Genomic DNA, 27073 nt, shown 5'->3' on the forward strand with positions numbered 1-27073 from the left:
TCACTACATTATTTCTGTAAGCTGGGCATTATGGTATACCCTTTAATCCTAATACTTTAGAGGCAGCACAGACCTAACTCTCTGAATTCAAAGACAAGTAGATATCTACAAATTAGAGGCCAGCCTGTTCTACATGCTAAGTTCCAGGCCAGCCAAGGCTACATAGTGAGTCCCTGCCTATTTCTATAAGAAAGTACTTTTCCCCCCAAATTTTAGTTAGAATTCACTAGAGATGGAAACCTTAAGAAGACGGAGACCATATATATTTATATTCTCCAAGGATTTGGTCAAACAGCATATTACCCGTGCCCTAAAATGTTAATAAAATGTTTGAGTAGCATTTTGCTGTTCTGCTCAAATATTTCTTCAGTCTTCAATCCAGTAGTACTTTCTTAATTAATGGCATCATGTAAAAATAGCCACTCCTCTACTTTCATGTTCTCTTGGTAATTTTTGTTACTTCACTGGCCTAAATATTTACAAGTCATAAAGATTTATCTTGCATCTAGTTATAATTTGAAGAATGTTTATAGTCAGTATTTCACCTCTGAAATAGCATTGGTGTGTAGAAGGAAAAAAAAGGTGGGGAACCAAACCACCCCCAAAATCTCAGGCTGTTTTAGAGAAGTTAGGAAATAGAAGCCATCAGACAAACAGAGGTCATTTTTAGCATTGTACTTTTCAAAGCAGGCCAGCCACTGACTGCAAGCCATTCCATTTGAGGTAGAACTAGTATTTTAATTACACTTCTAGACTGCAATCTATTTTCTCTGACAAATTAGATTAATTCTTTATCAAGTTTCTGTTCGATTCTTTCAAGTTTGGGGGGAATCATAAGTATATTTAGATCTTTTTCAGTCTTCTCATACTCCTTGAATTTGCAAAGCCAAAAGAGACCAAGTTTCTGTCCTCTACTCCCTGTTGAAGTCTCCAGCATTGATTCTGTTAATGAATATCCCTGATAAGACGAGCCGAAACCTCTGTGAGAACATTCCTTCCTAGAAGTAGTTGCATTTGCCCTTTCCCAAGATCTAGGCTTCTGTGAAAATTCTTTCAGACTCTTCTTGGCCAGAATCTGTTCTTTCATTTTACTCCACACTCCCATTAGTGAACGTTGCTTCTGTCCGGAGGGAAACACTGGGGTTGCTGCTATATTGACAAACCTTAATTGCTAAGGATAGAGTTTTGGTTCCTCTCTTTAAAATCATTTACTTTAAAAGATATGCATAAAACTCATATTCTAAATGATGAACAATTGCAAAGAAGACCCACTGATACCATCGTCCTGACTTTTTAAGAGGACAAATATTGTTTGTTGAAAGAATAAACCAAAGGCTGTAAACTGTAGCAAAACATGATGTGTATTGATTGGATTTTGTTCTTTGCTTTTTAGCTGTATGACAAAATAAACACAAAGTCTTCGCCACAAATCAGGAATCCTCCAAGTGATGCAGTACAGAGAGCCAAAGAGGTAAGTGGCATATTTTTCTCAAAGTACTTAGCATTGTCACGTTTACTACCTTTCCTGAAGATGTCTGTGCATGTTAAGGGGCTTACTGTTTAGGATGGCAGTTTGACACATACTCTGATTCTGATTGCTAAGTTTATCATTTGAGCATCCATATGAGAAAGAAAAAGGTCTCAGCAACAGGATTTTTCAGGTTTCTCCTTCTGGTTCTGCTGTGCAAATGAACTTATTAATTTTTTGGGATGGGTTTGTCTTTTTTAAATATTATTTTACTGTGCCTGGTAAAAATAGACATGCTTCAAATTTTTGAGTTGCTTTTTTAATTTGGTACTATGTAGAGGTTAATTGACTTTCCAGAACAATTAAATATACTAAGTTCAAAGAAGTCATTTTTTATGTATCAATATATAAAAGTATCTCCCACAAGCTTTTTTCATACTTGCTTATTATAGAAGCATGGCTTTGCAGACAGCTTGGAAAACAAAATTCACCCAGAATCCTATCAGTGTTCATTTGCATATAAGATTTAATGTATTACCAATTGAAATATGTTGGCTTGGGCCTAGTATTGTGTAATAAGCATTTTACACCTTTATTTGGTCTTTATAACTATAGCACAATGACTGTAATTTTCTCCTATTGCTAAAATGATGTAGAAATTACCCCATTAGTAGGTGCCTTATTATTTTTAATCTTTGATTTTTTTAAAGTTTTATGCAAATAAACATTTCCTTTTAAAAATACTTTTATAAAGTATGATTACTAAATGTGATTACTAAATGTATTGAAGACATAATTTGATCCCTTTCCGAGCTGATTTTGTTCTGGGTTTTGTTTTGTTAAGATAGAATCCCATCATGTACCCAGTGTTGAGATGACAGGTGTATACCACCCCATCTAGCTTCTTAGCAGAAGTTAAACATGACTTTTGCTAAAATATTCGTTGTTTATGCTCATATACTCACTGAGAAATTAGACAGAGTGGCTGCCAGGCCTGCCCTCTTGGTGAGTCTCGGGTAAGAGAAGTCTGTCTTACTTTGCTCAGCAAACATTCTTTGAAAGGAATTACACCATCGGGCAGGAATCACGAGCCACTGCCCAATCTTGATGATACCCAAACAGACAAAAGCAGAAATACTCTGGGGACAATCCTTTGTCCTAACTTTACAGTTGAAGAATTTCCCCTAGCTTAGGAGGTCATACCTCAGTACTTAGGATCATGGGCCATGAAAGTAGTAAGGGAAAGAAAATAGTTTGTGTTTTCCCCTGTTTCCTAGAAGAGAAGTTGAAAATACACCAAAGAGAACTATGGTAATGTCATTAAGCCATATAAATTAGCCGCATAACCAGCAGCCATTAACAGGGTATTTGAGGAAGAAACACTAGTATGTATATGTGTGAGAGGTGTCTGTTTTGTTGGTTGATTTAGAGTGTGTGTGTGTGTGTGTGTGTGTGCGCGTGCACGTGTATTTCATTCATTCATTCATTCATTCCTTGTGTGTGTGTGTGTGTGTGTGTGTGTGTTGTGTGTTCATTTTTTGCTTCACCCACTCTTCCCCACGCTTAAGTAGCAGAGCACATTACATGGTGGGATGCAAAAATCTGAGACTCAGGAAGAATGAGCCCCTTTCTGAAGTCCTTGAAGGTGAAGGTGGGAGAGTCCTACTGGTTGAGGGGCTGTGTGCCCCTTGTAACCAGTGGTACCGTGGCAATCCTAGATAGGTTCTGTGATCAGAATTCAAGTGAGTGCAGTGTAGAGGTCTCTGTGAGGCATCTGCAGTAAGAGAAGTAACAGGTGCCTGCTCAGAAAAACAAAGGCCCTGCTCCCAGAGGCTGGTGGACAAACTCCATTCCCAGGTGGAAGGGAGAAGGTTTTAAGAACTGTCTACTTGCAAGCAGCATTTTCAACAATGCAGAGAAAATGTTAATGCCTAATTTGCAATGAAAGTTTACTGCAGAAGGTGTTTAAACTTTTAAGTTTGGTCTTGGGCTCACTGGAAATTCATCAAAGGAGCATTTGGTAGAAAGCATACTTTTCTCTGTGTTGGAAGATAAGCGTGGAGAACAGCATTATTCCTGCCAGGCTACAAGGAAAATTACTTATGTGTATTCTTAGTTAATTATGCTAGTTAATTAGCAGTCTTTTGTATATTGTTTTCACTGAACCTGTGTCATCTTTTAAGGAACTAGCAGTGCTGTTAAATTTTAAAGGGCAAGTATTAACTATTAGTACAAATTGATTTGGGAAGGGAATTTGTAAGGCATATTTTCATTAAACTACTTAAGTTACTTAAACATGTAGTAAGTATGTGTTACAAACTTCCCATTTTGTTTATTAGGCTTTTGTTACCTTTATGTCATAGTTGAGTAATGAAGGCAAACTATTATTACCCAAAATATTTCATTTTATTACTATCAATATTCTTATATTTCAATAACCTTTGAACTCAACAAATGTTTTTTGAAAGTAATTGCCTTTCCTGCTTAAAGAAAACACATTCATGGTTTTTAATTTAAAGGAGTTCCATGCTTTGTAAAGCTCATTTTGCATTAGTGTGTATCTTATTTGTCTTTGTAGGTATTGGAAGAAATTTCATGTTACCCTGAGAATAATGATGCGAAGGAACTAAAGCGTATTTTAACACAACCTCATTTCATGGTAAGTAACACGTCACTAAACATAAAACATTGTTTTACAAGACGGTTTTAATAACCTTCCTAAAATATTGCTAGCGTCATCAAATATATGTTTATCTTTGTACAGTCATGTCATCTGCTGGTATGCATTTTGAAGAATATATCATTAGGCAATTTGTCATTCTAAGCACATCATAGAGTGTCCTTACAAGAGCCTAGGTAATAGAGGCTTCTAGTGTACACCAGGCTACACGGTGTGTATAGCATAGTCCTGGGAGGTGCTTAGATTCACATGAAGAACCATATGAAATTTAACAAGCACTAGAGAAGTAATAAAATCAAGAGACATCATAACACAAGCTTGTGAGGCTGGAGCCAGGATAGTAAACATACATTTTTACATTTGCTTTTAGTTTTTTTTTTTTGGGGGGGGGGGGTTGGGGGTGGTTTTTTTTTGTTTGTTTTTTGGTTTTTTTTTTTTTTTTGATGTAGGATCTCACTAGGTAGCCCAGACTAGCCTCAAATTCAAGATCCTGCCTTGAACTCCTAAGTACTAAGATTATAAGCATGTGCTCCCATGATAAACTTTTCCTAAGTAGAAGAGGCAGACTGTAAAATAATGGTTTAAGGGTTGTAGTGATGCTTCAGCGGTTAAGAGCACTGACTGCTCTTCCAGAGGTCCTGCGTTTAATTCCCAGCAACCACATGGTGGCTCACAACCATCCGTTATGAGATCCAATGCCCTCTTCTGGTGTGTCTGAAGACAGTGACAGTATACTCACATATATAAAATAAATAAATTTTTAAAAATTAATAATTTAAAAAAAGAAGTAGATACCTAATCCAGGAGGCTCTCAAGCCCCATGGGCCATAGATAGCTGTATGCATTATGCTTTCATCCGAACTAACTGCAGTAGTTTCTTTGCGCTAGCATCAACACCACAGCCAAGTAAGTAGGCATTGTGCCATGAAGTCACTAGGCCCCCGAGGAATATTTTGCTTTCAATATAATCTTGTTTATGTAGTGTTTCATTGGCTCAAATGTCACTTTGTAGTTCATGACTATAATATCAGACAAAGATATTAGTCTGATATTAGGTAATAACAAATAGTTTTATTTTAATATTGTTGTTGACCTTGTGTCACAGTTGTAAAGGTGCCGCTTGTGAAATGCCCATCAAGGACTCTGAAGACCTCACATACTCGTCTGCTTCCCTGTGCTCTCACATCACTCACTGGAACTCTATGCTGCCTAAACTACAAAGAACTGAAATTGAGGGCAACTTTTTAAATGAAAAACTGTCTTCGGTTTTCACATTATATTTATTTAGGGGGCACGTGTGCCACAATGCATGCATGGAGGTCAGAGGATAAGCTGAAAGAGTCTTCCTTCCACCATGTGGCTGCAGGAATTTTTGTTTTAGACAGTGCAGAACCCTCTTACTTTTTTGTTGATTTCTATGAAAATGGGAATAGCACTTATATTTAGCCAATTATTAAAACTCAAAATAGCTAAGAAACATTTTTGTAGAAAAGAAGTTCACATCTACTTACCTGCAATTCACAAGTAGAATTACAGGGCTGACAGGATGGCTCTGTGGTGGAAAGTGCCTCCTGCTCTTCCAAAAAACCCAAGGTCAGTTTTCAACACGTACGTCAGGTAGCTCATAACTGCTATAACTCCAGCTCCAAGGGAGCCAACATCTTTTGGCCTCCAAGGTCACATACACACAGTTATATAGACACAGACACATGAATGAAAATAGGACAGATCTTTTTTTTAAAAAAAAAGCACAGTTATAGGTGAAAATCCTTGATGAATATAATATGGAATATATGCAAAGAGTTAAAAATACAGCTAACTTCCCTCTGGGTGAAAATGTGACTTTAAAACCTTGTTGTTCAGCCGGGCAGTGGTGGCGCACACCTTTAATCCCAGTACTTGGGAGGCAGAGGCAAGTAGATTTCTGAGTTCAAGGCCAGCCTGGTCTACAGAGTGAGTTCCAGAACAGCCAGGGCTACACAGAGAAACCCTGTCTCAAAACAATAAATAAATAAATAAATAAATAAATCTCAAAACCATAAATAAGTACATTACAAAAGCCTTATTCTTATTACAAGTATTTATTTTAAATGTTGGTTTTAAAATCATAGCTACAATGAAGCATGTTGGTCATATCGATGCCTGTGAGGTTTTAAGTACATGCTATTCCGTTGTACATGCAATGCTTATAAAACTTTACTATAGCCGGACAGTGGTCGTGCACACCTTTAATCCCATCACTCTGGGAGGCAGAGGCAGGCAGATTTCTGAGTTCGAGGCCAGCCTGGTCTACAGAGTGAATTCCAGGACAGCCAGGGTTATACAGAGAAACCCTGTCTTGAAAAAAACCAAAAAAAAAACAAAAAACAAAAAACAAAAAAGAAAAAAAACAAAAAACAACAACAACAACAAAAAAAAAACCTTTACCATTACCCTTCTAGGTAATTATTATTTTCTATTTCCCTTCCCTAATTTTCTAAGTTTTAATGGCTGAACTCAAGCACATCTCTGGGAGTAGCTAACTCTGTTCTATCCAATGGTAATGAATTAGAAATATACTTCAGTCTGAGCAAGCACAAGTTTACAGATGAAATGTGTCAGTGCAGAGCTCAGTTCGAATCCCACCTTTGCTGTTAAAGTCATTCCTAATTACTGAAATGTTCCTATATAATTCTCTGAAGTAGCTCAGGTTATACAGCAATTCCCAGTCTGTTCAAAACCGTGGAGAACACAACTCTAATACCATGCTAACCTCTATTCTTTACTTTCTATTCCTGTGTGTCATTCTAGTACACACTGACTTGCTAAAGCAGGTCCTTTCCCTGGAGAATGGGTCTGGTCAGATCTCCAGTGTCTGCCCTAGTCTAAGCTTAGCTTCGTGAGCTTGAGATCTCATTTAATCAATTATCCTCTGTATACCGGAGCAGAGAAATAAAAAGAATCTGCGTCCTATCAATATCCTCAAATTTGGGTATTCACAACTAACAGGAGTTAATTACGCTTGATACTGTTTTGTTCACTACCAGATTATACTTCATTCATTTTCAGATATCACATCTTCTATGGGATAAATGTGGTTACAACCTCTTAATTCAGGTGGGCCTGAGGTTAAACTCCATCCTTGCTGCTGTGAAATAGCTCTGTGAACTCCAGCCCAACTCTTTTAGTTGGAATCAGAACTAAATAGATTTGTCTACTGTGCTTAGCCTGGGTTCTGCCTGACATGTGCTTAATGCCTCATCAGTGTTAACTAATGAGGATTATTACTTACCCCGCAGCGTGTCATCTGCCTGTGCACAGAGCTTATATTGTGCTCTAGTAAACTGCTGAGCAGATTTGGCCCATTTGCAAGTAGGTTCGCCTTACTACTCACTGCTCTGTGAGTTGTGTTCTCCACAAATTGCTGTATAACCTGAGCTACTTCAGAGAATTATATAGGAACATTTCAGACTAGTAAATCTTTTACACTTGATGAAGACTACATAAATAAATTAGCATTATACCCAAATAAGACCTTTTTGACTGAGTAAATTTTTTTCCAGGAAAAAAAAATCATTAAAGTTCATACAGACCAGTGCCTCACAGCTTACCTACCTTCTAAGTCTTGATTTATTTTGCATTTCTAAACCTAGAGAGGTGTGTGTGTGTGTGTGTGTGTGTGTGTCCCTATCAGTAAACATTTTCAGAAATAATTTCTCAAATTCCTTGAAAACATAGCTCAGTACATAAAAGACATCTTTATTCATATATCATATCTAAATGCCTACTGTGTACCAGGTAGTCTATGCTAGCCACTAAGGATGTAGTCATGAATAGGAAAACCAGTCTCAGCCCTCAAGGAATTTCCCATTTCAGTGAGGCTGCAGGATGGGGATTTCTGATTAGAAATAGACTGAGATTGTGGTATAGAGGCAGTAGTACAAGTGTGAGCCATTTATATCCTCGGAGGAAAGCCCTCTGGAGAGTTAGCTAAGACTTGTTCTCAGATGAGCTGGGCCCCTGAACATCCAAGCAGGAGGAAGAGGCAGAAGGAAATTGTGTAGGTTTACGGAACAGAGCTAAAGTCCATTAAAGATTAGATTTAGGAAAAGAAAAGAAAGAGATACCAAAATGGTTACAGAGCAGGAGGCTCTTTCAGACCTTGGTAAAGAGTCTAGAGTTTTCTCCTTATTAAAGTAGTGATTGTACTGAGTGATTGATTGCAACCAAGAAAATATGATCTGAGTCATGCTTTCAAGGTTGCTCCTGGGCATAGTAACACATTCCTGTAATCCCAGTACGTGATAGGCTGAGATAGAAGTTTCCCAAGTCTGAGTCTAACCTGAGGTATATAGTAAGTATCAAGCCAGCCAATGTATAGTACAAAGCAGTCTCAAAAGTGAGGAGGTGGAAGATGCTGGAGCTCACATTCTGTAAATGGACTGACTGTAGGACAAAGACCAATTAGAAGACACTGAAAGAAATGATAGAGACTCAAAGAAAATGGGGATAGAGGCAGAGGGGTAGGTTGGGATTTCATGTTGGAGATGGTATGGAGCAACAGGACTTGCTCCTAATTGGGATGTGAAGTTGTGTGACTAGCCTTCGAAGTAGAAATTGCCCTGGGAGGTAGAAACTTGTTTAAAGTCATCCACCTAAAATAAATAAGGCTTCCTTAAGACTGAAGCCAGATCTGGCTGGCTCTTAAAAAGTATACTATTCATAACATGGATTAATTTCCTTGTAAGCCTATATTACACTTACTGATAATTCTTGAACAAGCATATATGTCGATACTGTCTCTTGAAAGAAATAAAATTCTGAAATATATATTAAATAGGCTTTTAGGTACTAAAGTTTTCTGTCTTGCACATATGTTTATTTGTTTGTTTGTTTTTCTTATGCATATTTTTTAAGACAGGGTTTCTCTGTGTAGCCCTGGCTGTCCTGGAACTCACTCTGTAGACCAGGCTGGCCTGGAACTCAGAAATCTGCCTGCCTCTGCCTCCCAAGTGCTGGGATTAAAGGTGTGCACCACCACCGCCCAGCATAGATAGATAGATAGATAGATAGATAGATAGATAGATAGATAGATAGATAGATAGATAGATAGATAGATAGAGATCATTTTCCTTTAAGTTGCTTCTTTCAAGGTATTTGGTCATTGCAACAGTGAAATAACATTTTATTTAGATTATTTTATGTGAGTACACTGTCACTGTCTTCACACACACACCAGAAGAGGGCATCAGATCTCATTACAGATGATTGTGAGCCACCATGTGGTTACTGGGAATTGAACTCAGGACCTCTGGAAGAGCATTTGGTACTCTTAACTGTTGAGCCATCTCTCTAGCCCACTTATTTTTAATAAGGATTTTAAAACCCTGGGCTTTTAAAAAATATCAATAGCTATGTAGAGATATTTGAATGAATTTGATATTTTTGTTTTATCAAAGTTCCAGTGTTGTTAACATATTTGTGATTAAATATTTAATTTGTTCAATTATATGGACTTCTCTTTGCTTTCTAGTCATTATAACCAGAGGATTAACCTTCAGTTACCCAGTACACAGTCACTTTTAAAAATATTTGCAATAACTTAAAGAAGAGAAAATGAAGGGGCCAATGAAATGGCTTAGCAAATAAAGCTAATGACCCACGTGGTGGAAGGAAAGAATCCTCTCCCCCTGGCTGTTCTCTGATCTCCACTCATATGCCATGGCAAGCATAATCATGGGTTCAAACACATGCACACACAGAAAATAAACAAATACAAAAATATAGGAGAGAAAAATAAGGATAAATTGAAGCTCTGTATTAAAGCTCAAACTTGTCTCAGAATGCTAAGACAGAAAGGTTGAAAACTCTAGGCCAACCTGGGTACATAGCAGGACTGTGTCTGGAAACAGCCTGCCAGCTCTTTCAGCCTAGTACTAATTGTTCAGCCATACTCTACAGGCCATTTAAAGGAAAATATTCAAACTCCAATTTCCTTATTTATATCTTATGTATTTCTAACCATATTATATAAGCATTCTGCACATGTTCCACTTTTCTCTTCACATGTGAATTACAGCTGGGGATTTAGTTGTATTTTGTGGCAACAATCATTGACAGCAGCAAATTCTAGTTAATATCAAATGTGACCTTATTTCACAATATAACTTAAACTTTTTAAAAATTCAGTTTGATGATATTTTATGAATGAAGAATTATTTTTCCTTATAAATAATACATTAAATGTGAGCACCTGTTTATATAACTTTAAAGGACTTATAGAAATTATCTACAAAGAGCAACGTAAACATTTTACCCAATTCATAGGACTTGGAGGCTGACCTCATTCCCATCGAAAGCTTGCCTGTGTTTAGCAATCAGACAAAGCATCTTGAGTCATAAAAGATATCTCTGTACTTAGATGATGAACCTGATCATTACAGATGAACTTCTCTAGTTGGCCCATTCCTGATTTGGCCTCTGCTCTAAATCGTAGCTTCTCTGATGGCTACAGAAAGAAGGCCTTGCCCATATGGTCCACCCTCCACATTTGGTAGCTATAGTCTCCAGGTCCCTCGTGGAGCTCTGCTTGAAACCTGTGCATTGCCACATTGTCAATGCCCTACAGCCACCCTAACCCAAACCTACACTTGAGGACAGTGGCCTGGGATTGTGGCAGTGTTGATCATTTCCATCAGAAACAGAGTAAATACATTACTCTGAGTGCACCATCTTCTTTCCTTCTGACTTTGGTTGGTTTTAGTTTTTCTGTGTTACCCTGGAGATCCTGGAACTCACTCTGTAGACCAAACTGGTCTCAAACTCAGAAAGATCCACTACCCTGCTTCCTTTCTGGTTTCAACACATCATTACCTTATTTTTGCCTTTATGTGTGACTTTAAAGTAGCTAAGTCATGGCTCCAATAAGCCTTTTAGGATATTATTTCAGATAGCAAAATACTATTTAATTACATTTCATCATCTGTGCATATCTCATTACCACACATATTACAGATGAAAATGACACTAAATTTAGACTTATCATATACATACTCATCTGTATAATGTTCTAAACAGACCAATAGTCAGTTGTAAATTCTCTTTAACTAAAATTTCTCATGTTTATTACAAAGGGTTTGTGATGGGAACAAAGGGTATCCCTTTTAAAGAAACAAAAAGAGATTTACTGTTGAAATTTACCAAGATGATATACAGGTGTCAATCAAAGAAATCATCTTTCTTTGTTAGTGCATTTTGCAAAATGAATAATTAATAATTTTCGAGTTAGGAATAGGGGTGTAGCTCAGTTGTTAAGACTACTTACTTTATTCCCAACACCACATGAAACAAGTATGGTAGTAAACTCCTGTGATTCTGGAACTTGGGAGGTAGAAACAGGTAAACTCATCTTTTCCTACATAATTACTTCAAGGCCAACCTGCAAGGCATGAGACCCTGTCTCTAAAAAATGATAATAATTATCAGATTTATCCCAAAGCTCCCCAAAACTAAAAAGAACAAAACATTTCAAATGTTTCCTTTTTGAGATGAAATGGCTGATCAGGTAAAGGCACTCTTCACCAAATCTAACAACTTGAGCTCCATCCCTGAGGCTTACAAGGTAAAAGTAGAAAACTACTCCCACAGGTTGTCCTGTGACCTCCACATGAACACCATGACACATGTGCATACTCATTTATGTGCACATGCACACACAGTGAATAAACATGTATAAACAAATTTAAGAGTTCTATAATATGTGTGTTTTTAAAACTTTATGTATTAAGTATATCTATACACTTTTTATTTTATTTCCTAAATCATGTTATAAATTATCTTCATCCTTTAGGCTATATAAAAATTGATATCACCATGTAATTGCCCATTCGTTGCATGAACCTGGAGATTGTAGATTCTCCTTGATCTATGTTTCTCCCTTATTTCCATTACCCAGTCTACTAGTAGGCGATACTAATTTCATCTTTTTATTCATATACAGGAGATGCTTATTCAGTACATTAATTTTTGCATAAATATCTTTTAAATGTTATATCAGTTTAAAGCCCCCAGTGAAAATTTGTTTTGCTAAATTATTTAAAATTTCAGCATATCAGCCTTGATTTGAACATGTGTGTTAAATCCAGTTTGGTAGCCTACCAGCAGATGATGCCTCTAACTGGGACGACAAGCCCGTCCATTCATTGATTTGCTCTGTCACTTGTTCATTCTATTTTTAAAAAGAAATCCATCGATCCTGATAATCTGCTACAAAGAAATTGAGGTCTGATAGTTTAGAGGTGCGCTTCATTTATGGTCTCTTTAAATAAATGTGTTTATGTAACAGATTTCTGCTAGAATGCTACCATAATCCTTTCCTTCTTTCATAAAAATCAGGCCTTGCTTCAGACTCACGATGTAGTGGCGCATGAAGTTTACAGTGATGAAGCATTAAGGGTCACACCTCCCCCAACCTCCCCCTATTTAAACGGCGACTCTCCAGAAAGTGCAAATGGAGACATGGATATGGAGAATGTGACCAGAGTTCGGCTGGTACAGTTCCAAAAGAACACAGATGAGCCAATGGTAAGTAGGAAGAGCTTCAACTACACCCTGTGCAGACTGCTGCTCAAGGAGGGAGAGAAGAGGGAGGGATATAGATGGTCCTAAAGAAGTCAGTTTCCAGATCACCGTCAGTTCTCCTATCCATTTTGTCAAGAAGTATTCTGCCTGAAACCAGGTCTTAGACATGCTGGCCATCACACCTCTCCTGTAGCAATTACTTTTCAACTTTTCAAAAACAGGGTCATTGCTCTGGAATGTAATTAATAAATAAATAAATAGCCAAAACAGAAATTTCAATACTTTGCATATCTTCTACTTTCACCAAAAAGTTTGAAGAAAAGTAATTCAGGAACTGTTCAGAGACCTGAATAATATTGCTGAAATAAGATTCCTTCCATTCACATTAAACTATTCATCCGTTTTCCCATGCTAGAGAACTGATACTGTGTCTGCGCTCATTCTCAGGAGCATCATAGATTGAGATGATCAAGGAAGGGCTCTGGGGTAGACACTGAGCAGACGAAAAGGATGGGGAACTAACGTGACATAACAGTTCAGGCAAATGAAAGGGAATGTGCAGAAACCTGGGAGTAAAATAGCTCTTTCATAGTTTCCAAAGGAAAAGAAGGCACTGCAGTTGGCTGGCAGAGAGCATGGCAAGGCTAGGACCATACAAGTACTGAAAGGCATGTTAGACTGTCTGGTCATTATCCTCAAAGCAGCAGAAAGCAGTTGAACCATTTTAAGCATGGAGCTGGATTGCCTTTTCATTTTAGAACTAGCACTCTGGAAGCTGAGTTTAGGGAGATTAGATACCAAAGCATATCCTGCCATGGTATAGGGAAGAGATCATGGTACTCAGAACTGGAAGAATGTACATCAAGATAGAAAGAATGAAAGAGCCAGGTTTGGTGGCCATGCCTGTAACCCCAGCACTTGGAGGACAAGAGAATCAACTCAAGGCCAACTTGGGCTAGTTGATATCCTGTCTCAGAAAAAGAAGGAAAGAATGAAAATAAATCAATAAGGGAAATAATAGGTTGCAATGAGAGACACAAGACTCAAGGATGACCCTCAAACTTCAGACTCATATAATTGAATGCACAAGGAGATAGTGACATTGAGACAGAACATTGGGCAAATTTCAAGTTGAGAAATGAGAGCACGTTTCTAGGGAACCATTCAAATATATGCACGTATATCCTTTCCTCGAACTCTTAAGAGGAGCAAAATACCTACTTAAGAAAAGTTTGACCAGTTAGTTGCCTTCCAGATAAAGATGAAATACAGAAAGGAAAGGTCTATGACCACAGTTTCCAGAGAGGCCTCCAATCTAGACACTACTGTTTGTATGGTTGTTCACTTTCTTAGTAAGTTGCCTTACCATTATCTGGCAGCACACAGGGGGGCATGCACATTGGGTACCCATTCTGGCACTCTCAGGGCTTAGTAACCAAGAGGCACCTTAAGAAGTGCGCAACATCATTAGTCATTAGGGAAATGCAGATCAAAACAACCCTGAGATTTCACCTTACACCAGTCAGAAGGGCTACGATCAAAAACTCAGGAGACAGCAGGTGTTGGCGAGGATGTGGAGAAAGAGGAACACTCCTCCACTGCTGGTGGGGCTGTAAGATGGTACAACCACTCTGGAAATCAGTCTGGAGGTTCCTCAGAAAACTGGACATGAGACTTCCGGAGGACCCCACTATACCTCTCCTGGGCATATACCCAAAGGATTCCCCGGCATGCAATAAGGACACATGCTCCACTATGTTTATAGCAGCCTTATTTATAATAGCCAGAAGCTGGAAAGAACCCAGATGTCCCTCAAAGGAGGAATGGATACAGAAAATGTGGTATATTTACACAATGAAATACTACTCAGCAATTAGAAACAATGAATTCACAAAATTTTTAGGCAAATGGTTTGATCTGGAAAATATCATCCTAAGTGAGGTAACCCAATCACAAAAGAATACACATGGAATGCAATCTATGATAAGTGGATATTAATTAGACCAGAAGCCCTGAATACCCAAGGCACAAATCATATAACAAATGACTCCCATGAAGAAGTATGGAGAGGGTACTGATCCTGGAAAGGATTGATCTAGCATTGGAGGGGAATATAAGGACAGAGAAAAAGGATGGAGGTGATTGGAGAAGGGATGGAGAGAAGGTTTATGGGACATATGGGGAGAGGCGATCCGGGAAAGGGGAAATCATTTGGAATGTAAACAAAGAATATAGAAAATAAAAAAAATTAAAAAAAAAGAGCACGGGTGGCAGCAGCTTTGGAGGATTTGTGCACGTACATCCTTTCAGATCCATGGACCTCAGGTTGTTCATCTATAGAAGCACACTGACTAAATGACCCTGAAGTCCCTCCAAACTGTAGAAGTCAAAAATCTCATTCATTCGTTTTGTACTTTGAGTCAGTAATCAAATGTTGAAAGTACATATAGTATAGCACTGCATTAGACACCTGTGATATAGGGGCAGATAAGACAAGGCCCATTCCTGGAGCTCACTTTCCACAGTGTGCTCCACATTAAGAAGGTAAATTTGCAGCTTCGCACAATTTGACAAGCCCAGTTACAACAAGGAGCCTATTCCAGAAAGGCAAATGAGGTAATGTTCAGCCAAGCAAAGCAGACAGAAAGGTGTAAGGGACCACAAGGAGGTCTCGCAATATCTTGTGATCATATAATCTGAAAGCCAATAGCAGTTGCTTGTCTTTTGGATGAGGGCTGACTATACAGATTGAGGAAAAAACACACACATCTATCTCTGAGTTTTTTCAGAAAACATAAAATTATCTTGAATCACTCCTTAAAGTCTCCTTGAAAAGGCTGTTCTCAATCATGTGATCTTGGTGATGGCATATATTTTCACTGGCTGCCATGAAAACAGGATTTCATGTAAAATATATATTAACAGTAACAGTTATAATTATTACAATTACCATGGTTGTTTGCCTGTTAACTTGTCTTCTGCATAGCTCTGTATTACTCTGCAGATTGTATTGACATGACCTCTTCTGCCTGGAGATTCTCTATAATGTATAAATTCCCTAAGGTTGATACAGTTCCCGTAGACCCTGTATTTTCCCAGTTTGTAACACTCTACTCAGAACTATTTCTCTATTGATTGTGACTCCGGTAGTTAGAAGTGACAAAGATCATACCTCAACTAGCTTACATAATAGGGGGAAAGCGCCCCCACCCAGTTCCTCAAGCTTTGATAGGTTCAGGAGTATATACCCATCCCAGGCTGAGCCAGTACACTCCCTGGAGAAAGAACATGAGTCACTTCTCGACAAAGAAAGTTTTGGAAAGACACAATAAAAAAGTGTTGACTGTAATTGATTTGAAGTAAATTTCCCTGGCAAAGAAGATGCTGTCTGCCTCCTTTACCACTGTGCCTAAAACAGTGTCAGCCACATAGTAGGTTCCCATTCATGTCAGTTAATAAAGAAACCTGTTAGCTGTAAGAGTGGGCTCTCTGTTGTACTGTCATTTCCCTTATGAAACTCAGTTTGATGTATGCAGTCATTCGTGGCATTTCTCCAAAATACTTCTCTAAGTGACCATACATGCTAATTGAATATACAAATTGGAAATGAAACTTGAACATTATAATTGAATGCCAGGTAGGCAAACTCATTTTTGGTAAACTGTACTTTTCACAGTGCTTGCCTAGTCCTTCAAAGAGCTTCAAGATAGATAGGAAGAACCATGCAAAGGCAAAACTGGAATGTAAATTCTCAGATAATCCCATGACGCTTTCTGACAGAATGTTATTCTCCAGAGAGGCAAAATTGAATGCCTACTACTAACCTCTTCAAATTCAAGACCACTTCCTGTAAAGTGACCTTGTTAAAAGATACATAATTTTAGACTCCATTCCTATCCTCATGAATATAAATCTAAAGAGAGTGCTTAAGAGTCAGCATCATTTAACCAATCCCTGTGTGATTCTTAGATCAACCAGATCTACTGCAAAAAATATATATATATATGGTTATGGAAGGTTGTCTTCACAGTGAGTAATTGAAAAAGAAAATGTAAAATGGCTTTAAATATAACTATGAAACTTGGGCTTCTTGCCCTCTCCTCTGAAACACATGAAATGATAACAAATATTAAATTACATGTGAAAAAGGTTGAACATCAAACAGCAAAGGGCAAAGATCTTTGAGAAAGAAGATGCAAAGACAGTAATATTTACAATTGTCCCACCCAAGCCAGTGCATGGGGATGGAGTTCTGAAGCAAAGTGGGCAGAGTCCCTGGATTGTGGGACCAGATCTAAGAACCTGGGGAGACAATGAAAGTGTCTTTCATAAATGGACCAAATATAAGCATCTGTAAATACACCAAAGCTAAGAAAGACTATAACTTTTTTCGCTTATCTTGTAAATCTCTTTCAAAGATACTTTGCATTGGGATGTATAGCGTATGTAAAATGGATTACACAGGTAGCATAAAGGTCAAGTAGAAAGAAATGGCTCTGTACTATTAGAAATTTCTCTAAATGAAGTAGTAGAGTATCACTCAAAGGTAAATTGATAGGTTTAATATATGTGCTATAATAAAACCAAATACAGTCACTAAAGCAGCAACTTGTAGCTAATTGGAGTTGGGGGATACTGAAGATATGACTCAGTGGGTAAGGGGTCTTGCTGAGTTGGGATTCCCAGCACCCATATAAAAAGTCAGATGTGCTTATAACTGCAGCACTGGAGATGAAGGACAGAGGAACATCACGAGAACTTGTTGGGTCTCAGCAGAGCCAAAAAATTAGGAAGGATGAATAGTCTGTGTTTTTTTTATTGGGGAATTGAGTCCATCGATGTTAAGAGATATTAAGGGAAAGTGATTGTTGGCTTCCTGTTTTCTTCTTTGTTAAAGGTAAAATTCTGTCTGTGTGGCTGTCTTCCTTTGGGTTTGTTGAAAGATGATTAATTTATTGCTTTTTCTACGGTGTAGTTTCCCTCCTTGTGTTGGTATTTTCCTCCCATTATCCTTTGTAGAGTTGGATTTGTGGAAAGATATTGTATAAATTTGCTTTTGTCATGGAATGTCTTATTTTCTCCATCTATGGTAATTGAGAGCTTTGCTGGGTACAGTAGTCTGGGGGGCATTTGCGTTCTCTTAGTCTGTATGAGGTCTGCCCAGGATCTTCTAGCTTTCATAATCTCTGGCAAGAAGTCTGGTGTAATTCTGATAGGTCTGCCTTTATATGTTACTTGACCTTTTTCCCTTACTGTTTTTAATATTCTTTCTTTGTTTAGTGCATTTGGTATTTTGATTATTATGTGCAGGGAGGACTTTCTCTTCTGGTCCAGTCTGTTTGGAGTTCTGTAGGCTTCTTGTATGTTCATGGGCATCTCTTTCTCTAGGTTAGGGAAGTTTTCTTCTATAATTTTGTTGAAGATATTTGCTGGCCCTTTAAGCTAGAAATCTTCGCTCTCTTTGATACCTATAATCCTTAGGTTTGGTCTTCTCCTTTTGTCCTAGATTTCCTGGATGTTTTGTGTTACAAGCTTTATGCATTTTGCATTTTCTTTGATTGTTGAGTCGATGTTTTCTATGGTATCTTCAGCATCTGAGATTCTTTCTTCTATCTCTTGTATTCTGTGACTCCTGAATTCTTTCCAAGGCTTTCTATCTCCAGAGTTGTCTCACTTTGTGATTTCTTTATTGTTTCTACTTCCACTTTTAGATCCTGGGTAGTTTTGTTCAGTTCCTTCACTTGTTTGTGTTTTCCTGAAATTCTTTAAGGAATTTTTGTGTTTCCTCTTTAAGGGCTTCTACCTGTTGACCCATGTTGTCCCATATTTCTTTAAGGGATTTTTGTGTTTCCTCTTTCAGGGCTTCTACCTGTTGACCCATGTTCTCCCGTAATTCCCTAAAGGGATTTGTGTGTTTCTACCTGTTGGGTTTCTTTAAGGGCTTCTACCTGTTGACCCATGTTCTCCTGTATTTCTTTAAGGGAGTTATTTATGTCCTTCTTGAAGTCCTCTATCAGCATCATGAGATGTGATTTTAAATCTAGCTCTTGCTTTTCCAATGTAATGGGGTATCCAGGATTTGCTGTTGTGGGGAACTGGGTTCTGATGGTGCCATGTTGCCTTGGTTTCTGTTGGTAATGATCTTGCATTTGCCTTTGGCCATCTAGTTATCTCTGGTGTTAGCTGGTCTTGCTGTCTCTGAGTGTGGCTTATATGTCCTGCAATCCTGTGTATCTGTACTCCTGGGATTCCCTTTCTCTCAAATGTACCACATACAGCTGGTTCTCCAGGAAGTATCAGGAGATGGGGTCTTTCCTGTGGTAGACATGGCAAGAGTCAAATGCCCTGCGTGCTGCTGGTTCTCTAGAAAGTATTAGAACATGGGGCCTTCCCTGTGGCAGAACTGGCAGGGAAGGGTCTACCACAGCAGAAGGAACAGGGCAGGCAGCGGAGGAGGAGGAGGAGGAGGAGGAGGAGGAGGAGGAGGAGGTGGTGGTAGAGGGAGTGGAAGGAGAATCCTAAATTCAATTCTTAGTACTGAAAAAAACAGTAGAACTCAGTGGACTAGAAAATAGAAACATAACAGCACAAATCAAGCACAAGATCAGACTGATCATGAAAAATGACTAAATGACCATTGCATTGTTTGCTGAAAAGATATCAACAAATGTCTGTTCATCCCAGACAGGCCACAGACAATTCTACATAGACTTCTCCCAAAACAGTGAAAAGAAATGAGATTTTCCCAACTCATTCTCTAATCCCAATGCAAACCAAGAATGTAGTCCCTTGTGAATATAGATGCAAAACTTTTAAACATAATTTTAACAAATCAAATAAGCAAAATATGAAAATACTAATATATGTTCATTTCAACAATATATATACTAAAATATTAACACAGAAAAAATATTCCAGTGTCTGTAGGAAGATGATACACAAATACATGAAGTGTCTCAGATCTAAAAAATAAAATGTTACCAGAATGTATGGATTAATACAGGAATGTTGCTTTATTTATAGCTACCAAAACTGTAAGCAACAAAGTAGAAGGGCACATGAGCAACTTGGTGTGTCTAAACAATGTAATACTAAAGACAAAGAATAAGCTATAGATAACAGAACAACATGGTAAATCCAAAAACAATTATGAAAAGTGAAAGAAAGAAACCCAAGTGAATGTGGTTTCATTTATAGATAATGCAAGCTTCTCTATAGTAAAAAAGGACCCATCCATGGTTGTTTGGACATGAGTGGAGAGCACAGAGTAATGGGAGTTGATTGCCAACATACAAGAGAGAACATTTGGGGATAAGAGGCACAGCCACCATCTGATTTTAGTGAAAAATTCACGCATGCATGCTTATGCTAAACTTGCCAAATTTTACAGTTTGAAATATCTTATGTGGGTTACAGAATAAAGCTGTCACTTTGTGGAAGAAACAGAAGGGATACATTAATATAAAGTATATACCCTCGGTAGATGTAAAAAAACTTTTTAAAAATAATTAGTAATATAAAAAACAAAGTAAAGTGTAAAATAATCATAATTAAAATATTAAAAGATACTACATAAAATGTATTCTTGCTACTTAGCAATCAAAATACCATCAAGTAGCATTTCTGTCATGGAACAATTTTGTGTGTAAAGTTAATAGTCTTCGTTTCCTACGTGTTCTCTAATGATTTTATCTCTTCTAATTAAAATTACATACAGTAAAAATCACAAATATAAAACAGTACCTTCATTTAATTGTATCTTACCAGCTCTCTTTTCTTTAACAGGGAATCACTTTGAAAATGAATGAGCTAAATCACTGCATTGTCGCAAGAATCATGCATGGGGGTATGATTCACAGGCAAGGTGAGTCCCACCTGGGAGTCCTTCTTTACTTTCCTTAACTCTTCCTAGACCTCTGATGGAAGTAGGGTTTTTTTTTATGATTCACATAAAAGAGCTGTTTGTCTTTTGAGTTTCAGTTATTGTAGACCTCATTCCTAAATTCCATCCCTACCACCAGAAATGAAATCAAACCTCCAAGTAATCTTTTATCTGTATCCCACCAATTTTGATATGTAATAATTTATGATTCATTTGTCATTGTCTTACATTTTTATTCTACTTTTACTGGCCCATAAGTTATTTAGATTTAGTAAATTTTTATTTATCGTTTTTTAATGTGTTATTTATTTATGTTTTTATTGGATATATTTTTATTTACATTTCAAATGATTTCCCCTTTTCTGCCCCCCGCCACTCCCCGAAAGTCCCATAAGCCCTCTTTTCTCCCCCCTATTCCCCCATCCACCCCTTCCCACTTCCCTGTTCTGGTATTGCCCTATACTGCTACACTGAGTCTTTCCAGAACCAGGGGCCAATCCTCCGTTCTTCTTGTACATCATTTGATGTGTGGATTATGTTTTGGGTATTCCAATTTTCTAGGCTAATATCCACTTATCAGTGAGTGCATACCATGACTGATCTTTTGAGACTGGGTTACCTCACTTAGTATGATGTTCTCCAGCTCCATCCATTTTTCTAAGAATTTCATGAATTCATTGTTTCTAATGGCTGAATAGTATTCCATTGTGTATATATACCACATTTTTTGCATCCATTTTTCTGTTGAGGGATACCTGGGTTCTTTCCAGCTTCTGGCTATTATAAATAGGGCTTCTATGAACATAGTGGAGCATATATCCTTATTACATGCTGGGGAATCCTCTGGGTATATGCCCAGGAGGATTTAATTAGCAGGATCCTCCGGAAGTGACGTGCCCAGTTTTCTGAGGAACTGCCAGACTGATTTCCAGAGTGGTTGTACCAATTTGCAACCCCACCAGCAGTGGAGGAGTGTTCCTCTTTCTCCACATCCTTGCCAACACCTGCTGTCTCCTGAATTTTTAATCTTAGCCATTCTGACTGGTTGGTGTAAGGTGAAATCTCAGGGTTGTTTTGATTTGCATTTCCCTAATGACTAATGAAGGTGATCATTTTTTAAGATGCTTCTCAGTCATCCAAAGTTCTTCAGGTGAAAATTCTTTGTTTAGCTCTGTACCCCATTTTTAATAGGGTTATTTGGTTTTCTGGGGTCTAACTTCTTGAGTTCTTTGTATATATTGGATATTAGCCCTCTATCTGATGTAGGGTTGATAAAGATCTTTTCCCAATTTCTTGGTTGCTGATTTGTCCTTTTGATGGTGTCTTACAGACACCTTACAGAAACTTTGTCATTTTATGAGGTCCCATTTGTCAATTCTTGATCTTAGAGCATAAGCTATTGGTGTTCTGTTCAGGAACTTTCCCCCTGTACAGATGTCCTCAAGGGTCTTCCCCAGTTTCTTTTCAATTAGCTTCAGAGTGTCTAGCTTTATGTGGAGTTCCTTGATCCATTTGGAGTTGAGATAAGGATGGATCAATTCGCATTCTTCTGTATGCTGATCTCCAGTTGAACCAGCACCATTTGTTGAAAAGGCTATCTTTTTTCCACTGGATATTTTTGGCTCCTTTGTCGAGGATCAAGTGGCCATAGGTATGTGGGTTCATTTCTGGATCTTCAGTCCTATTCCATTGATCCACCTGCCTGTCCCTGTACCAATACCATGCAGTTTTTAACACTATTGCTCTGTAGTATTGCTTGGGGTTCAGGGATACTGATTCCCCCGGAATTTCTTTTGTTGTTGAAAATAGTTTTAGCTGTCCTGGGTTTTTTGTTATTCCAGATGAATTTGAGATTTGTTCTTTCTAACTCTATGAAGATCTGAGTTGGGATTTTGATGGGTATTGCATTGAATCTGTATATTGCTTTTGGCAAAATGGCCATTTTAACTATATTAATCCTGCCAATCCATGAGCATGGGAGATTTTTCCATTTTCTGAGGTCTTCTTCCATTTCCTTCTTCAGAGACCTGAAGTTCTTGTCATATAGATCTTTCACTTGTTTGGTTAGAATCACACCAAGATACTTTATACAGTTTGTGGCTATTGTGAAGGGTGTCATTTCCCTAACTTCTTTCTCAGCCTGCTTATCCTTTGAGTATAGGAAGGCAACTGATTTGCTTGAGTTGATTTTATAACCTGCCACTTTGCTGAAGTTGTTTATCAACTGTAGGAGTTCTCTGGTGGAGTTTTTTGGGTCACTTAGGTAGACTATCATATCATCTGCAAATAGTGATAGTTTGACTTCTTCCTTTCAAACTCACTATGCAGCCAAGGGTCACCTTAAACTTGCAATCCTCCTGCCTATAGCTCATGAGTGCTATAATGGTCGTGCACTATTATGACCAATTTTGATTACTATTTTTGATAGAGTAGCTTATTAATATTCAAATGTGATGATTGTACTGTTTTTCTTTCCTTGTTCATTTTTTGGAGATTTTTGTTTTGTTATCCTCTAGCTTCTAATTTCCACACCCTATTTCTGTAATACTAGTGGTTACCTAGAAATTTTAAGTTTCCATATGTTAAAGTTAAACAATATCTTTATGTTTATTTATTTCTCTGTGTACACACACACACATGTTCACACATACACATGTTGCAGTGTGCTTGTAGAGGTCAGGGAGCAATCTGTAGGAACCAATTCTCTTTCCAACATAATGGGTTCCAGAGATGGAACATAGCTTATCAGACTTGGTGAAAAAACCTTTTGCTTCTGGCCCAGATTTCTTTTTATGTATCTTATTTTTCTTGGATCTGTATAGTAATGCTTTCTTCAGTTCAAGAAAATATTCATCCACTCAAGCATTGAGTCTTCTTCATTCTCTTTGTTCTTTCTGAATTTCAGTTAGCTGTACATTCAACACTTCTTATGCCATAGCTTATATTTTTTCTTGTTTCCTGGTTTCCCTATGTCTTTATTTCTGTGACCTTAAGTGATCTTTTGTTATATCTTCAAATTCATTGAAACGCTCCTCAGCCGTGTCTGAATTCTTACTCAATGTATCCATTTATTAGCTTATATCATCATTTATGTTTTTGTTTAGAAATAGTAGTCATTTGTTTTATTTCCAGTTCCATCTGCTCATACCTGATAGCCTCTTGTTGGGTGGTCAACAAATTTCTATGGCCATCCATTAAAACTGTGCTTTCTGCAAGTAAATATTTGGATGGTTTTACTACACAAAAGTGAAGTAATTCTACAGCTAAATGTGGTCCTGTCTCTGAATCAATGGCTTTTAGATCTGTAATTTATTTTTGTATTATATTGCTACCTTTCACTTTTCATTATTCTAAACCATTTCCTCCATTCATGTTTATGATTGTATATGATTTTCTTAGGTACACTTCATGTTGGTGATGAAATCCGAGAAATCAACGGCATCAGTGTCGCTAACCAAACAGTGGAACAGCTACAAAAAATGCTTGTAAGCCAATGGAAGTTTGCCCTTCTCTAAGATTAATTTTTAGTGCATTAGCCTAGATTTTGATTTTCTTTTAGGTACACTTATTTCATTTGTGTTTTGGTGTGGCTGTGGATGCACACGTTGCCTCTATATGTGCGGTTCAGAGGACAATTTGAAAGAGTTGGTTCTCTGCTTCCTTCATTTGGATCCCAGGGATTGAACTCATGTCATCAAGTTCAAACTGATGAACGGCAAATGCCTTCACATGCTGAGCCATTTTTTTTACTATTATATTTTTAATTAAAATATAATTACATTTCCCTCCTTCCCCTTTCTCCCTCTAACCCCTTCTATATAGCACCCCCTCAATCCCTCTTGTTCGTGGTCTCTTTTTCTTTGTATTGTTGCATGCATATATAGATCTTTACACATATAAATACAACATGCTGAGTCCATTCAGTGTCCCTTGTATGTACATGCTTTCAGAGCTAACCACTTACAAAGGATGACCAAGTGGGAGGCTCATCCCTAGGAACAATTTCTTCCTCTCAACCTTCCTTAGTTGCCTGTAGTTCTTCATCTAGGGGTAGGGCCCCATGAGGTTTTCCCTTCCACAATAGCATGTCTACTGGTCTTCTCATTGTATAGGTCCTGTTGCTGCACCATCTTGACAACTCTATGAACGTATTTTGTAAAAAAATACATATAGGGGATGGAAAGATGGCTCAGTGGGTAAAAGCACTTGTTGTCAGAGTACCTGAGTCTAGATGCCACACCCATGTAAAAGGCAGAGTGTAGTCGCTTGTCTGTAACCCCAGCATTATGTCTGGTGGAGACATGAGGATAGCTGGGACTTACTAGCCACCAGCCTAGCTCAAGGTTCAGTGAGAGATCCTATATCAAAGAAATAAGGCGGAGAATAATGGAGCAGCATACCCAACATTCTCTTCTGGCCTCCATAAGCACATACTCGCTGGCACCTGTATAAACATATTCATACACCAAACATACATACAGCAACTGGGGTATCCCAGCTCATATCCAACATACATACTAAATAAATAGATATGAAGTAAGCATACATAATGGTTCTTCAATCCTGATCAGAATATTTGTACCATCATTTATGTGAAGCTGAACTTATGCACCACTCATTAAAAACTGACAACTAGGAAAATGCGCTAACTGCAGTGGAGTTTGGATCCATTTTGCTGGCCTTTAGCAGTGTGAGTCTGCACAGTTAACCTTCCTCCATATCTTACCAACCAGATATTTGCAGAAAAAACCTCCCCAGTACATACTCATGTGAACTAGTGTCTTACTGACCTCAAAAGGCTCCTGACATTACCACCATCAGAAACCTCTTTCCTGTTTAGCTGAGTCATGGCCAGCTGTAGTGTATCTCTCTAAGGCACAACGAAGAGGAAGGTAACTGTAGGCCAGGCCATTATTGGCTATACTTGAAAATATCTATACTGAAATTAGGCCTTCAATAAAAAGCATTGACATCTGTTGACAGACCCCCATTTATGCTGGGTTGTAGCAAATAGAGACAAGCACATGTTTTATGCCTTGAGTCCTTCCTGCTGCAATGCAGCAGCTTCTCATGCAATGAATAGCTATTAGGCAGGAACTAAGCATCCCAGGCTTGCCGTAATAAAAAAAAATGCCAGAATTAATAAAGTATAAAAGCAATTGTATGATGATAGCATCCAAGAGTAGCATATTAACTAGAATTTTCATGTAAGTACTTAATTTCTTCTTCAGTTCAGTGTATAGTCATTTTTGTAAGGCATGTCATTTCAACTCTTTTGTATTCATGTGTACAAAAGATAACCATCAGACATCTTGGAGACCATTCATAGCTAGATGCAAGAAAGTCAGCCTTGACTTCAAGGGACCTTTCCCAGAAACCTCTACCAGTAATCTGAGTGTTTCCTGCTTTATAAATAAGGGTTTTTTTTTTTTAAGACTGTGTGCTGTCAGGTGGTATGTACTGATTACACCCACGTGTTTTGAGTGGTTTCTTCTGTGTTTTTGTGTGCAACTTGTGTTTGCATGAGAACTCTCCTCTTTTCTTCCCCCAGAGGGAAATGCGAGGGAGTATTACCTTCAAGATTGTGCCAAGCTACCGCACTCAGTCTTCATCCTGTGAGGTAATAAGTCTAACAAGCACCACCACCCCCCAAACCTCCCCCATCTCCTCTGAGTTCTAAACTAACTGTCTGCTGATGGCTGAATGTTTTTGCTTTCTGGGAAATTGTTTCTGCCTGTGCTGTTAGATCACTGCACACCAATTTTACAACAAAGATAACGGAACAGAGGAGGTCCCACCCACCTCCTCAGCCCTACTTCCATGCAGATATCTTCAGCCTTTTTGCAGCAAAATCGAAGCCAAATATAGGAAAGCTACAGTAACATAAAGCTTGATAAGAAAAAGAAAGAAAGAACTCCCTGAGACAAAAAAAAAAAAAAAAAAAAAGGTACAGCAGTGTTTCCAGGAAGTCCATTCAGTTCCCTTGTTAAGACATCCCACAGGTAGTTTTTCTTTCCAAGAGTCAATTTCTTTTGAGATATCAGTATTCAAATGAGTGACAGGTCTCTCGATGAGACCCTGATGAATTGGTAACTGACTTCACTGAAAGGATGCAGGCTCCTGTGTCCTTTCTGCATATCTGAAGTGGGAAATGACCTTTTGCAAAATAATGCGCCCCCCCTCCACGTTTCTGAAAACATATTATCCTCTGGTAGTTAGAACTCTTTCAACTTAACACAGTTACTTTTTTAGTTTTATTTTGCTCATTATAGTCAAAAATCTATTCTTTCTGTATTAGGAAACATAAATTATCATTCTTTGGTTATAGCACATTTAGTTCAAGTGTTATTTATTGAATCTTATCTTTAAAATTTCCCTGTGGCTCTTCCAAGTATGTTAATACGAAGTATAAGAGCTGGGAATATAGCACGGTGGATGCTTGCTTGGCATGGTGTGAGTCCCTGGGTTCAGTTTTCATCACTGA

At 38.0% G+C, this 27073-nt stretch overlaps 1 protein-coding gene across 8 annotated transcripts in view; it reads left to right on the plus strand.

Moving 5' to 3' along the window:
- Window positions 1-27073, plus strand: part of Cask (calcium/calmodulin dependent serine protein kinase) — a 329031-nt gene that overhangs the window by 266152 nt on the left and 35806 nt on the right. For all 8 annotated transcript variants that reach the window (XM_052170182.1, XM_052170184.1, XM_052170185.1 and 5 more), the window contains exons 12-17: window positions 1394-1471; window positions 4047-4127; window positions 12522-12710; window positions 20493-20571; window positions 23989-24074; window positions 26141-26209. In XM_052170182.1, the coding sequence (XP_052026142.1) occupies window positions 1394-1471; window positions 4047-4127; window positions 12522-12710; window positions 20493-20571; window positions 23989-24074; window positions 26141-26209 (582 nt within the window). The remainder of the gene's footprint in view (window positions 1-1393; window positions 1472-4046; window positions 4128-12521; window positions 12711-20492; window positions 20572-23988; window positions 24075-26140; window positions 26210-27073) is intronic.

The sequence above is a fragment of the Apodemus sylvaticus genome, chromosome X, assembly GCF_947179515.1.
Source record: "Apodemus sylvaticus chromosome X, mApoSyl1.1, whole genome shotgun sequence".
Lineage (NCBI taxonomy): Eukaryota > Metazoa > Chordata > Mammalia > Rodentia > Muridae > Apodemus > Apodemus sylvaticus.